The sequence below is a fragment of the Athalia rosae genome, chromosome 3, assembly GCF_917208135.1.
Source record: "Athalia rosae chromosome 3, iyAthRosa1.1, whole genome shotgun sequence".
Lineage (NCBI taxonomy): Eukaryota > Metazoa > Arthropoda > Insecta > Hymenoptera > Athaliidae > Athalia > Athalia rosae.
The window spans coordinates 14,649,146-14,664,772 of record NC_064028.1 but is presented as its reverse complement, the minus strand read 5'-3'; the positions used below and the strand labels follow the sequence as shown (position 1 = coordinate 14,664,772).

The 15,627-nt window shown below is 32.4% G+C and overlaps 1 protein-coding gene across 15 annotated transcripts in view; it reads right to left on the bottom strand.

The window, feature by feature from the left end:
• LOC105691811 (ankyrin repeat domain-containing protein 13C) overlaps nucleotides 1–15,627 on the bottom strand; it is a 33,050-nt gene that overhangs the window by 374 nt on the left and 17,049 nt on the right. For 7 of the 15 annotated variants that reach the window (XR_007277585.1, XR_007277580.1, XR_007277582.1 and 4 more), the window contains one exon: nucleotides 15,334–15,618. Coding sequence is in view for 2 of the 15 variants with exons in the window: in XM_048652627.1 (XP_048508584.1) it covers nucleotides 12,424–12,481; nucleotides 12,927–13,327; nucleotides 13,465–13,626; nucleotides 13,689–13,820; nucleotides 13,920–14,131; nucleotides 14,226–14,357; nucleotides 14,429–14,533; nucleotides 14,614–14,655; nucleotides 15,335–15,452 (1,362 nt within the window). In the remaining 13 variants the exon portion in view is untranslated. Of the gene's footprint in view, nucleotides 1–37; nucleotides 185–1,281; nucleotides 1,483–1,602; nucleotides 1,780–2,757; nucleotides 3,021–4,416; nucleotides 4,570–6,039; nucleotides 10,971–11,317; nucleotides 12,482–12,926; nucleotides 13,328–13,464; nucleotides 13,627–13,688; nucleotides 13,821–13,919; nucleotides 14,132–14,225; nucleotides 14,358–14,428; nucleotides 14,534–14,613; nucleotides 14,656–15,333; nucleotides 15,619–15,627 lie in introns of those variants that run through there. The other 8 variants (XR_007277587.1, XR_007277589.1, XR_007277588.1 and 5 more) reach the window with 8 other exon arrangements.

The window sequence follows — 15,627 nt, the reverse complement described above, 5'->3', positions numbered from 1 at the left end:
ATATGCGAAGACTTGTAACAGAAATTTTTTTACGTACCAAATTAAAAAGCTGATCATTTTTACATTGAAATGATTTTATATATGTGCACCAACACATCATCCCAATTCATAAGCTTTTGGTTTCCTGACGTGGAAGATGCCAAGAGAGAAAGAAGAAAACTCCATTTGGTTTTCTGGACCAGATCTGAAATTGTAGAAATTACATTTCTCTATGATAAGCGGTTTTCGAGTCTTGTCGTTGAACGTACATATTCTGAGTTTTAGTTCAAAAAAAGAAAAGCATTCTCTTCAGTCTTCAGTATTTAAAAGAATAATAATGAATGGAAAATACAGAAAGAAAACCATATAACGCGAATAACGATACGTCGCAAGCTGTGTCCGAATTTATTATGACGTGGCAATTTAATTTCAAATAATTTTTTTATTCTTTGGATAATACAGCCGCCATCAAGGTCGTCAGATTATTGCAGACGTCATTCTTAAGATTTCGCATTATTTTATATTTAAATATATTTATTTTTTCTTTTCATTCTCCATCAATTCCTTCACGCAAATATCGATTTCGTATTTCGCCGAATCGAAATTAATGAGCAAATAAAAAATAAATCTTATAATATTCGAGTACAAGGAAATATTTTTTTGGAAAAGTTCACGCATATACATATAACATATATTTCATTTACGCATATTGTAATTTGTATACATGTATGTGAACTTTGTAAGCGAATTATCAGCTTGATCCAACGCGATAGTGATATTGAAATATTTGAAATGTACTGCATAGTATTAGTAATCCGACCGAATAATTTGAACTGTGACACATTTTTATATTACGTTAAATATAATAGGTAAACAATAATAAGTTATTTGTTTTTGATCTAATCGCATATAATATTGTATAACGAGTATCGTTATCGCACACGTATTTATAAAATATAATTGATTTTACACGTCCATCCAGACTTCTGCTCAATATTTAGTTTCAGTTTTTATTTTTTCATTACGTCGAAAAAAAAAATTACTGCCCTCGGTTTTCTGACGACGCGTTTAATTGAATCTCTGTAACAGCTGAGTTGGTAGCATAAATTGATCGAAATAAATAAATAAATAACGAGAAACTGTATCAATAAATAAAATATTATAGTGATTGATCGAGGAGGGCAAAATTATAAGAAATTTTCTATCGCTCACAAGCATCGATCATCGAATATTTGAAATATGTGATATAACTATAGGACGTGTTTTGTTTGACATGGATTTAGGTAAATTATGTATACCTACGAAAGTATGTCTTCATGTATGTACAGTCCATATCATACAGTCATCCATATCTTTTTGAAAGTAAAATCAGAATATCTAGCGCACAATTTTCTGGTAAACCGCAGGATTTTTTTTTTTCATTTTTTGTTAAAATTTTTAACGAATACCATCTTTTGTCATCCATGCAATTTGGATGAAAAATGACACCGATGAAGTTGAAATCTACGGATAAAATGACGTAATTATTGTTTTTAAGCTTTTGAAAATTTTTGCATATTTTACACGCTGGAAAATACTTCGAATTTTCATTACCTATATCAGTGCATCGTATAAAGTACGTACGTAATGCAGTTGTGTTCATAGAAGAGGCTGCTGACGGTTAGGCGTCGATGAAGCGAAGGTTATCGCAACGAAGTTCTTTGTTGAATCAATTCCCATTAGCTTGTCTTTGTAGTAGGTAAATTGCCAGGAAATTCCATTGCATACATTCATCGATTTCACTGGCTGATTAATTTCGTTCTAAAATCAAAATCAATTAATTAAATTAGAAGTTCCTTGATTACGCAAACAAAACAAGTAAATGAAAAATTGCAAGTGGCATAATCATAGAAATTTTTCAAATATCTCTTACGTTTAGAATTTTCTTTCTTCTCATTATTTCTGGTAGTTTAAACAACGGTAATATTTTCATGAAAAATTAACACACATACTTCTACAGTAAACTAAGAACGTTAAAATACATAATATATATAATATTAGGTTGAATGAACTGAGATAGAAGATTATAAACGTCGTCGTTACTTTACGATGCCCACTATCTATAACATACTATAAATTATTGTGAGTTTCAAACCCTCACAATTGCGGTAATTATTTTATTTAAAGTATATCCCATATGGATACACGTATCTATTAATCTTAACGAATTCATTCAATACAACAAAAGGAAGGAACCGAAATTTGCGAGCAATCACCAATTAATCTACCCTCGTAATTTTCTGTTGTGAATTTTTCACCACCCTCAGGAAAAGCTCTCTGTAAAATCTTAAGGGATTTCACGAGAATTGACTAAAAAAGAAAAATGAAGGAAAACAGATCAAATCCGACAATTTTCTGTGCAGCAGTTGTTCTGCTTGGGTAGATGTTTCAACAATGAACACATGCACACATGTGTAAATATAACGTGACAACGTGACGAGGCCCTACAATTTATCTGTCAAATTAAATGTTATACTTTTGCCAAACGTTAACCCCCTCGTGGTTGTCAGTTCTCTTTGAATACAGCTGTCTGTCGTTTTGTTTGGTCCACATGTGCCATCAGCTTTAAAATCCCCCCTTGAATTATTCGGTATGATCTTCTCTGTGTTTGAATTTATGTTTTGTTGCTCCGGTTACTTCTCGGGCTAATATTGTTACTTCGTACTTCGTACATTCTCCCTCCCACTCACACCCCTTATTATACTTTATTGTCATTTGTCAGTCCCTGATTATCATTACCCAGCGTTTCATAGGCGTCGAAAGTCGTCTGCGACGAGCGACTGACACTGGCGATAAGCGATGTAATTTTTTTTTCTTTCCTCCGTTTCTTCTCTTACTTTTTTTGGTCCCCATATCATTCCGGACGAATTGATTATTCCTTCACCTTGTCTGATTTTTGTTTCTCTTTCCTCTTGAAAAATATGAGAAAGAAGAGGAGTTCGATGCTTGTAAAGATATACGATTTGTGATATCACCCACACACGTATATTTCCACATTGTACCTTGCAGACGCAAAATATGTATATATTTGATTATGCAGAACCTTTGACCTTCCATGATTAGATATGGTCACTTGTAACCTATCGCAGGATAAACTTCACGCTATAGTATGTACACGATAAATCGTCCATAAACGTGGATGGAAAAAAATGGTGGATCAAAAAAGAGATAGGAAAATTATTATAGGTATCCCTGATTATTGATCATTGAAACGAGTTATTCGATCACCGTCCACCGTTTCAAGAACTAGAAAAACGGAGACGAAATTTGCTCTTTCATGCTTTCTACTTTAAACACACCGTATGTCAATTCGCAATTCGCGAGATGCACTCTTATTTTCGTAACTAATTACAAGGAATAAAAAATCATTTGATTCATTTATCATAATATTGTGTACAAAAACTACCAAGATTGAATGAAATTCTCGGTATATACATGGCAATATACGTGTAATCAATTCTCTGCACATCACAAATGTGATAAATATTAAACTTCGAATTTTTTTATTTATTTATTTATTTATTTTAATAATATCACTCGTAGGGTTTGAAGAATTTCAAAAATAATAAAAGCACCTCTTCTATCATTTTTATCTCTAATTCTAACAGTCTCTCACAAATTACGAAATATACATACAATGTGCAGTCATATTTCTAATTATAGCAAAGTCAATTATTTTACGCGAAGTCGGTGTACAGGGTGGACTTTGTGAGAGAATGGTATTAAAATGAAAAAAAGAGAAGAAAATGAGCAAAATAAAAATTACATGTTCATTACGTGATCGTTAATTTGGCGAAATGTCGGGTGATCCATTCCGATGGAGATATCATGTAACGTTACATCGATAATATATTCGCTTTACGCGGAAACCATCCTCGTGTAATCCGTAGATAAATTATAAGTGAGATTGGTTATTAAAAATTGTATACTATATACGAAAAATTCGCACACCCGGCCGTTCTGGCTACTTTACATTCAACTCAATTGCTGAACATAATCATTAGAACATTTGAGCACTTTCTAACAAAAATTTCAATCATATTTGAAAAGATATTTTCAAGAACAATACCGTTCGATTTTCGTTCTTTCCCATTTTTTCTAAGAAATAATCTAAAGCATGAGAATCTTTGTTTTTTATTCCCAATTTTTTCGGATAGAAATTAGTGCTCCGATTTCAAACGGAGTTTATCCCGCTGTCGCTGCTCTATAGTAAGAGAGAAGAGAGGAAATTGTATTTAGAGTCACAACGACCGGATCCAACGGTGTATAGGTATGACACAAGTAAGAACATTCTAGAATATTTATACACAAATAACCTTTGACGTCTGGAGATGTGAGAATGATTTTGTCAAAAAATTTAGAATTATCGGTTGAAGATTTTTTTCGTATGATAAATACCTACAGAGTGAGTGCAGGGAATGGATAAGTAACGAAAATCTTCCATGTCGCGGTTCGTAAGGGTGTACAGAAGCCAGAACGTGAAACTTCTGCAGCGTCTTTTACCGTCGGACATCATCGTTGCAAAATTGCGCCACTCGATCATCACGTGTACTGCAACAGATGTAATATTTACAACAATACATGGTACATAGGTGTGTACGAGATTCAAATCGCAGCTGTACATGTTGCGTGTAATTCAATTAGATAATAATTATAAATTGAACATTTGTTCGTCATTGTTAATTGCGTAAAAAAAAAATAATTACAAAAAAGTTTTTACCATATAAATATAAAATACGATGATCAATAAATGTCTTTGAAAATTCTTAACTTATTACTGTTTCATAATGAAAAATAAAATTGTTTTTTTTTTTTAATATTATATTCATATCAGACGGAGAAACAAGAATTGCAGAATAACAAGGAAGTATGATTTCTTTTTTTTTTAATCACTTTCCTTGCAAGGAAGAAAAGCGAACTTTGGTAAGAGCTTTGGTACAACGAATGAATGTACTGTAATCAAAGCGTAAACAGGACACCCGTTATCTTTGTATCATGTGTAGTATCAAATAACATGCCGTACTGGTCTTCCCCGTTGGATACAACAATCGTGTTTCAAATTTAATTAGTAGATTTTATAATCAACTTCAATAACGCGGTGTATCTGCATTTGACAATTTTCATTTTTTTGATTTTGATATAATATAATAAAATACACATACGCATGTGTATTTCAGCGACGTTAATTCTGACGGTTTCTTAGAACAATCCACCACTCTTCGTTCGAGGGCACAGGGCAAAGACGCCTTGGATTTCAGCTCTGGAAATGCTTCGTTATCATAAAATTTATAATACATCTATCGCTTTGGGTCGATTCAATGTAACTCGTGTGGAAATTTTGTTATTTTTACTACTCAACAATTTCTATACGTGTGTAAATGTACGTGTTCTTTTTTTCTTTCACTTTATGCTGATTTGTATAATAAACATTATGTTAATCATATTTTTTCGATCGAAAAAATTTTTTTACTGTTTTTGTAGTTGGAAAATTATTCGAAAAAATTCCCATGAAGGATTGACGCAATTTTTATTTACGATATTTACTTTAGTTTTTTCCTTTTTTAGCAAATTTCTGCAGTTATATGCGTTCTCACGATAATTTAAAATTTTGACAATTTTTATATCATCATCATATCAACACCATCATCATTTATGATCATCATCATTTATGATCATCATCATATTAAATACAAACGCCCATTTTATCTCATTATGCAAATATAATGAATTTTCGCACGTTATAATACCTGTATTTATAATGTCATAAATGTGGTTTGAATCTCGCTATAAGTAAAATGACAAGACAGATATATGTACGTAGAAAAAATCTGTATGTGTATAACAAACATGTGTACTGATGCTAGAAATTTAATTTCTCTAATGCTTGTTTGCCTGTGTGATATAAAGTGAGTGTAATAAGCGTGACAAGAAAAATAACAACCCTAATCTACAACAAAACGGAAAAAATAAAAAAAAAAAAACGAAAATCAGGGCGTGATTGTTTGATAATTTAGGGATAGATTAGGTGCTCCTTTTATTTATTTATAATTTTTCTCTCCTTCTTTACACATAATCGTATCATTTTGAGTAACATTCAGTTCTAGCGTTGATATGGATCTGAGATTTGAGCATTCAATTATTATAATATCATTAATTTAGCCGTACAATAATAAGCTGCAATTAATTCGTACAAGATTTTGAATTTTTCTCGAACCGCACATTCCACATTCTTTCATTACTATACCAACAATCGAACGTTTTTTTTCTTCTATTTTTACTTGACGAAAAATAATTTTTTTAATCAAATTACGGACTTCTTTTTTTCGTTTTCTTATTACGATTATTGCACGATCGCCAATAACTTATTATCTATATGTATATGACGTATATATCTGAACTTAATCAACTGGAATCAGTGCACACATTGTAACTTCATCGATGATCAATTGAGTAATAATTGAAAATATTGAATAGCAAAAGTGGAAAAAAATAAAATAAAACAGTAATAATCAAATACTTTGGTCAGGCTGCGTAAAGTCGGTCATTATTAATTTTTAATAATGTTGACCTGAAATTATAGCAATTCAATCTCCAATTCTTTCATTTTATTTATCGATAAACTGCTTCGGTTCTATAAAATAATTATCATCGATGCTGACAACGCTAGATATTATTTCTAATCACTAATCAGCGAAGAAAGAAGAAAAAAGAAAAAAACAGAAATAATATTTTTTGGTAATATGCAGTATTCTACGATCGGTTCCATGATATATACAATATGTATACACATACTGGATAAGTTAGTAATATAGAAAGATGGTAACGAGCGTTCCATATGTTACGATTGATTTAGATAATCAGTACATTTCGGTGCCTTAGACCACAAGATAATTTACAACATTATGTGCCATTAATTTTGATACCATATATACGTGTACATTAAACATAAGTGATTGTAATAAATTTTATAAGCAATACGTTATTGACTCCATAGTTGAGTGATATCTTATTCATTTATTCATTCATCCATTAAATATTCTGCACTGATTACCTATTTTTTCTTTTTTTTCTCTGTCATTTTCCTACTCGAAATTAGAATTTTCGCACACACGAATCGGCATGATCTGAAGGATAATCGGAAAGGAACTATTACATACACACAGTCAAATACTGATTAATTACTCAAAGTAATTATTTAATTATTCGATCATTCGATTTTACTTTTATTACGATAAAAGATTTTTTTTCTATGGATATCGCTAATATTTTTTCCTACAATTTGGGTGCACGACAATTATTGTTTAGATTTTCGTATAAATATGTCGTCTTTATCCAATATTCATTCTTTGAAATATACTTCTTTTTTTCATACTGCATTTTGTTGTTTATTTTTTTTCGTACTCATGCTCACATGCGTAATTGGTGAATGTTTTTGAATTGATTTTAACACTTATTTATCAATTATTTATGATTACGACTATTTTTTTTCTACGTATACCCTGACATTTATTATTATTAATATTATTATTATCATTATCGTGTCATAATAATTATTTTTTACTATTAGGATTATGTAGAAAGTTATAGTCCTATTGACAAACTGAGAACTTTTTTTTTCACAGTTTAAACAAAAAAGAAACTCGACTTTAGAAAAGATAACGAGGAAAAACATGGATGAAAATTGTAGTTGATTGGTTTAGGAAAAGTGATGTTCAAAGGTGTGTCAAGTAATGATTGATTAGAAATTAGGATACTGAAATTTTTTTTCTCTTTCTCGATAGAATGAGTCCTTTCATACATATTATTGTTAATAAACGACTATTCATCCTCCGAAGTAAAATGTCCAAATTTAATATGTATACATACAATTACTCCACCTTACATTATACCTTACGAACAATTATTCAATAAATGAATACTTATACAAGTATATGTATATAGCGTATAAAATGAGTTGGGAAATTGTAGATAAATAGAAATTTTTTTTAAATTTATTTATTCAATTTTTCTCCTCGTTTCTTTCATTTAGTTTCCATATCGCAAATGTTCAAATTCACTTCATATTATATGGAAATATATAGGTATTTATTCAAAATTAGTGTTCAATTTTTATATCGTATTGTAGTAAGGGGGTGTATTGTAAAGATCGATCGATCTTTTTTATTCATTTATTTTTTTTTTCTTTTATCCATCAGTCATTTAAATTCTTAAATTTCCAAATTACGTCGTCTTGTCTTTTTTTTTCTTTTTTTTTTATGCTTGTTCATTATTTTTTAATCCGCCGCCTGAGAAATTCCAAAAAATTATACATCGATTTTCTCCACCTCATAAAATCTTAATTAGGTATATCCCAGATAAATTAATCGAATATATTTTTTCAAGATAAGAGTAAGTATTGTCGAAAAACTAAGTACTGTCAAAATCATACCAGAAACGTTAAAATGAGACTCCGATTGAAATTTGAAATATATCTTCCATGATAGTCGACGTATAATTTTTTTTATCGACGATGCAGTCTTGCGCTTTGTAAGTAAAGGGAAAGAAGAAAAGATAACTCAATAAATAAAACGAATGAACTTCGTTTCTCCTATAAACAATGAGGTACATAAATACTACGTATCATTGAACGACCCGTCGTGATTTATCACTCGCCAATTGAGATTGTAAGGTAATAATCATGCATCTGCATTTATCACCAAGGCAACGACCCATCTCTTAGTCTTTGAATACAAATGAAGCTAAACCGTACTTCTTCTTCGTACACGTTCCATGACTTCACGAAATAATTATTTAACGTTTAATGTCTGAGCTATAGTACATGGATACAAGTTTCATTGTACTAACTTATTTTTATTAGCTGCGTATTGATCGCATATGATTATTTGAGCAGCTCGATTTATCGATAAATTAAAAATAACGAATCAAAAAAATTTAATAGTAAGAAAGAACAAGATTTGCAAGGACGACTGTGGGAATATCCAGAGTCATTCAAATATCTCTTAATGAAAAAATATTCTTCCTTTTTTTTTTTCGTGAATCTCTATGGATTATTATATTCCACTTACGCGGTAGGGGGTTTGCTTACGTATATATCAATATTTTTCAAGGCGAATTTGTGAAATCTTATGAAAAAAATTAATCGAAAGTAGAGCAAAATATTTTCCAAAATTACTCAGTGTACGTCCTCCGGATTATGCTTATTACTATTATTTAATTTGTTTGTTTGTTTCCAAAATCAAAGGCACAAAGTTTGTGTGCATAGATATTCATTGAGAAATTAAATTCGCCAGATATTATAAGGGGCACTTCGTCGAACTGTCTATTAGGGGGGAAAAATTGTCATGAGAAATCTATAAATTAGCAATACTACGTTGTAGAGTCGACAGTGAAAAAACTTGGTAACTATTTTGTCGGAAGCTGGTACGGTTTGTGTATACGAGTGTATTTTTTATATGGCTTCAACAAGTGATAAGCGACTGATTGAAAAATTCTGTAAGTTTGCAATTGCTATAATGGTGTAAAAGCTAGTAAACGAGGACTTCGATATAACGATTATAAATATCAGTATAGGCTATAGAAATGATCCCACATTTTTGGATATATTAGACATAAGCTCTGATTATGTTGCTGGAAGGAATAAAAGAAACTGCACAATATGCACGAAGAATTTTAAGGAAGATCTACAATTTCATTGATTCCATAAATACATCACAAAATGATTCTAATTTCTTTTTCTTCTTCTTTTTTTAAGCTGATCATTTGGAGTACATCAAAGATTTATACTCTTCGTCACATTGAAGTCCAAAAATACGGTTTCGCTTTTGTTGTTGATAAAAAAAACTAGGCACTAGCCCAATTGAAGTTGTCACGACATTCGAAATAGATTGTTCGATCAAAAAAATATATATCTATTCAAAAACTTGGTGGGTAATCCGATTTATTTGATGAAAATAAAATAAAAGTTCTTCACCAATTCGAATATTTTCTTTAAATACTTAATCCGCACTTTTATTTATTTTAAACCGTATAACGAAGTATAACTGGCGTGTCTCATTGTTGTATTAGCATAGTAATGTAATACTGATTTATATCAGATGACTCGATGATCCAATCGCACTGTTTTAACTGAGTGTGTATCTCGAACAGTTATAACGAATTGGAATTGGATTTGAAAATAAAAATTATTGTCATTTAGTTCGTTTAGGAGAGCATTTTCATTTGGACAGGGAACCTGTAAGAGAGCCGATACTTTTTTTTTTTTTTTTTCTTTTTAAACAGATTCAACAAAAATTAGAAAGAATTCAGAATAAAAGCGATAAAGGGGAGGAGGGACACAGAAATAGAGAGAATTCATCGAGTAATTGTCGTAATCGCTCTTGAATTTGATGTACTTAAAATTGCGATTACTTCTCATTGGCAACTAGTTGTTCCAGCTTGCCGGTTAATGTGTTACGTTATCGATTATTTACCTTTTTTTTTTCTTTCTCTTTTTCTCTTTCTTGGAGCTCCTAAGAGACCTCTGGTCCCTTGGAGAGGACCCTGGTGGAACTTGAGGTTAATTCAAATAGCTTAATAACTAAGGTGAGTAGAAATTGCCACTCTACGACATGGGGTGAATAAATAACTTCAAGAATATTATTACATCAAGTATAGAGAGTGCCGAATATTAGAGTGTCAACCTTTGCTTTATAGAGCGCGGAATTCAATCTGCAAATATTACCAGGCAGTTCGGTATCCAAATTCTTTTTTTGCAGTTAGTGTTATCGGCTCGCACTGTTTTCATTAATGGTGCAGGTGAGGGCTAGGTACTTGATAAATATGACAATGTGAGTGAAATAGCTGCCGTCAAGCCTACTCCAAAGGAATTTCCAAACTTGGATCGTAATTGTGAGCTGCCCCAGTAACACCTCTTGAACAAAGTTGATAATTCAAGGCGTCATAAATCTGGGAACCTGGAATTATTGACGGAAATTTGTTAGAAGAATGTATGCATTAATTTTGGGGCATGACCGATGCAAATGTTATTATAAATCATGCTCAACGTAAACATAATTCCTTTCATTATTTTTGTTTTTCTAATTTCTAGAAACTTAGCATCATCAAATAACAGATGGATGTTTGGTGTGTTACGCCGCTTCTATGGATAATAAAAAAAATTAATTTCTCTATAAAAATTTCAACTGAGGCTATCAAAATATTTTTTGTTTCTTCTCCTATTTATGCAACGTCATTCGAACGAATCATGCGTAGACATTTAAAATAAACGGACCATATAATGATTAAAAATATGACCACAAAATATAAAAATGTAAATATATTATGACAAAATAACAGGCGAAGACTTTGTATTCGTTAAATACACATAACTAGAATCAATTTTTAAGGAGTATTTTACGGATAATTGAAGAAGTGATTCGTTTGAAATGAGAAAGATTAAACCATACGAGTAAGAGCAGAAATGGCTTGCGATGAAACTCCGTATTACTGGGAGGTTAGTACAGCAAATTGGGAAATGCAATGACAATATTAAATAGTTAATGATAATAAATATGCCGCGCATAGAGCTTTTTTCTTTTATGCATAATTCAAGTCTCTAAATAATTATTATTCAGGTATCCCACTGTTAGATTATTAGTCGATTTTAGTTCAACTCCGTGATCTTTCTTCTCCCTTTCTCTCGTTTTCTTTTTCTGAGGACAAATAGCAATAACCACTGCATAGTTCTCGTCTGTTTATTGTGGAAATATATTGCACATTGTGACAAAGGATCGAGCAAATAAATATGAAAAAATTGAGTGAAAATAAAATGAAAAAATAGAAAATTACAGCTACTGTTAAAATTTGATGTTTAACACTGGAGTTTAAAAGAATAAACCCGTAATAATATTAGCAGGCCTCTACGAAAAAATTTTCAATCAGATACCAGAATACTTGAAAAATGCAAAGAAAAACAAATAAAAAAAAAAATTAACAAAAAAAATCACCTTTCTCAGAGGAGATTTCACAACTATAATACCCTCAGACAAAGTCCAAATTGTGCCAAAATGTTATAAAAAACGTACATTCCTCAATTGGTTTCCATCGGTAAACACATTTGAGTAGCCAAAATAAGTGGATTTGTTTAGACCTTTCTGAAAAAATGCAGATTAGAAGTAAAGATTATACGATATCTACTACAGACCCCGCAGCAAATAATATATGACGCCGAATGCAAAGTATAAACAATTCAATTTCTTGGAATTATTGATTGGCACATTCTGATATGCGGATGCTTTTGATAAGGCACTGCTTTCGAGGAATTAGTTGTAAAAAAAAGAATGAAATGTTAATTTTTTTCTATAGACTGAAGTTAATAAATTTGATTCAGATCTTAGTCAATTTAAGAATCTGTTGATATTCTTATCTTCAGACACAGGATGCTGTGTGCAGAACCATCATCATCGTCAAATACGCCCCATAGCCCCTGAAATTTGGTATTTTATGATTTTTATCTGCAAACTTTCGTTTCATTGTTTTTACCTTCAACCGTCAAATTATTCCACTGTTAAAAATACGCAAAAAAAAAAATAAGACACGCATCATTTGCAATTACATAGCTAAGAAAATATGAAACCAATAATTACTCCACTGTTATTGCATTTCACAATTCACGCATAACAAAGAGTCATATTGGAAGATAAATTCCACCGATCATCTGACTGTGACCAAAGAAATGAAGTTATTTTCTCATGTCACTTTAGATCGTCATACGTGCAACGAAGGTACGGTATTTTTCAACACATAACGTTTTCTGCCGGGTGTAATGGAAGCAAACATACGTTAAAAAAATGTTCCTCTAGATCCAACCTACCAATCGTTTCGCAAGTTACAAGGTAAAAGAGAATTTTACATGACCCAAATAAACTCACCTCATGGGGTCTTCGACGTAGTCCGATGGAACTTGGAACAGTTCCGGTTGAATATCATTCCTAAATACAAATTCCTGGAACGTGATTTTCGCCGTGACCGTTGGCAGAATAGGGATATCAATTTTCACAGGAAATCCAGGAGGCAGTTTCATCAGCACAAAACGCCTGAGTTTGCTAAAGTGCTTGAAAGTTGCTATGACTTCCAGTACATCAAGGAGCATATTAACAGTCAGCGGAAAATCTGGGCTCATTGCTACCGTAGCCTTGAATGCTTTGGTACTTTCTTTATAGGCAGGGGTTCGTCCTAAAGTTGGACACTGTCCAGGCTCTGCCGACAAATACTCTTCCCAGGTGACGTGTGGCTCCGGAGGCGGATTCAACGAGGGTCTCCTCAATGGTGGCTGTGAGAAATGCGTATAATTACTCATAAGACTGAGTAATTAGGTGGATAGTCCGGTGTGGAAAGTTCCTCAGATGGTCGAGTTAGACTTTCTAGGTAGGAAGAAAAATAAAATAAGAAAATAAAAATGGGACTTACCCCCCCATTGGCAAAGCCTTGGAAACTACCCTTGGTGAGCGATTCCATTATAGCTTTATTTTTCTGAAGATCTTCCTCGCTCAGATGTTCTCGCCTTTTTCTGCTCTCGAGTACCATGCCATTTATTTGATAAAAGTCAGCATGGAAAGGTCCCACCATTTCCTGAAGGGGGAAATTCAATACATAGAAATTTATGTTACAAGAGTTATAAATGATGTACCAACCGTTTTGTCTTCTCGGAATATCCAGCCAGTTTGGGCTCGAGAAAATGAAATTCCTTTGGTAGACATTTGCACAGCCATAATGTCGCTAGACATTAGAACGTCTACTTCGTCCTCTATCTCCTCTTCTGTTTCCTAGATAGAGTTAGAATGGCCATTTCTGATTTCGGTCCGTTTGTCGGGGAAAATTTTACACAGATTCGATAAAAAATACAAAAGAAACGTCATACAAACCTCGTATCTCACTCTCTGATATACTTTTGCTTTGTTATCAAGAACGGTTAGAGATTTGCTTGGTTTTTTATAGCCATTGAAGATGAAAGATATATCACCCCTCTCCCACCTCGTATCGTTAAAATCCACTACTGTTGTATCCATTCTGATTGAGGCCCCACATTTATGAATTTTACATATGTCGGAAGGAAGTATTCTCGACACAAGAGGAACTGAGAAGAGGGAACACGATTCATAAGATTTTCCACACAGAAAATGAAGAGATAGCTCTGGATTTTTAGAAAACTTTGAGAAAGTTCTGCTTACGCCAGCTCTGAAAATCCCATTTAAGTTCCATATAGAAATTTCCCATGTCTCTCAAAGCCTCGATAAGTTTTGGTCTCCTCGCTTCCATTTGTTCTCTTACTTGGAATTTCAGTATTGTAACGAGCAATGATACTACAAGAAAAAAATTATGCTCTTCCTTATACTTTGCTCACATATTTTTACCCTCTTTCACACAAACTCACTAGTTTCTCTGTCCCCAAAACTGATAGCTTCGGCTAGCGGGCTCCACCCAGCAAGGTTCTTCACTTTTATCGGTGCTCCATGACCAAGAAGTACATGAATACATTCTGCAAAGAAATACAAGAAATAAAGAAATCTATCATTGAAATCAGGTTCAAAAAAAAGTCTAAAAAAATATTTCAGTCACCTTTTCTTCCTAACATAACAGCTAGATGCAACGGAGTATTTCCTGCAACATTATAAACAGGAGCATAAAATTATGAGGCTCGACCAAAAGCGGTGTTAGTTTATTTAAATGAGAGCAAAAAGGAAATGGGCACAGAAGGAAAAAAACATGAGGAACAATTAGAAACATCACTACATCATGGGAAAAATTCTACAAACCTGATTCTAGAGTGTGAGAACTTGAGCTGTTCTCAATATCAGAAGGAAGTGAATAAATAATCGAATTGAGAATTTCACAGCAATCTATGCAAGCCATTGGAACCTGTGGCAATTTTATGGCTGCAGGTTCAAAAAGATATCCGATAGGATATATTTTCGTAAAATTTAGAATGCTATGAATTGAAAAAAATACTTTAGATGGTCAAATCTTTTATGTTTCTAAAAAGCATTTAAAATTTGAAATGGAGAATGATTTAGCAGCATTGTTCATTGCTATAAAATTTGATCAATTTATGAAAGTGATCTGATTTCATAAAGCAAGATTGACGTTGTATGAAAAGGATATATTCTTTCCCTGTAAATCCTGCTGTTACTTATATCCAAATATGGGTTTGGATCAATTATAGTGACGTCGCGAGCGTCAAAGTATTAGCGTCAAATACATAGATGAAATATACAATTTAAGGTTATGATTATGTTGGGTTTTTTGAGGTGGCGATCAAATGATTGAAAGAAAGTCAAACCTTGCTTGTCCTTTTCGGCTATATCGTGGGTTTTTATCAAGTAGCTTAGCTCCTTGAAATCCCCGTTGAAAACGCATTTGTGAAGTGGATAAGGTTCTTCGGTCGGAGTCTCCGCCATATTTGTGAAAAAAGCTATTGAGAAATATATTTTCCTCGATGTTTACTGTTGAAGGATGATCGTCGATGTTTCCAAACCACTTTTTTCAACGCCCTCGATATTAACCGACGACAATTCTCGCTTGGCGTTAATCATCCTTATCTCTTGCTCCACGCGTACCAGACATCTTTAGTAC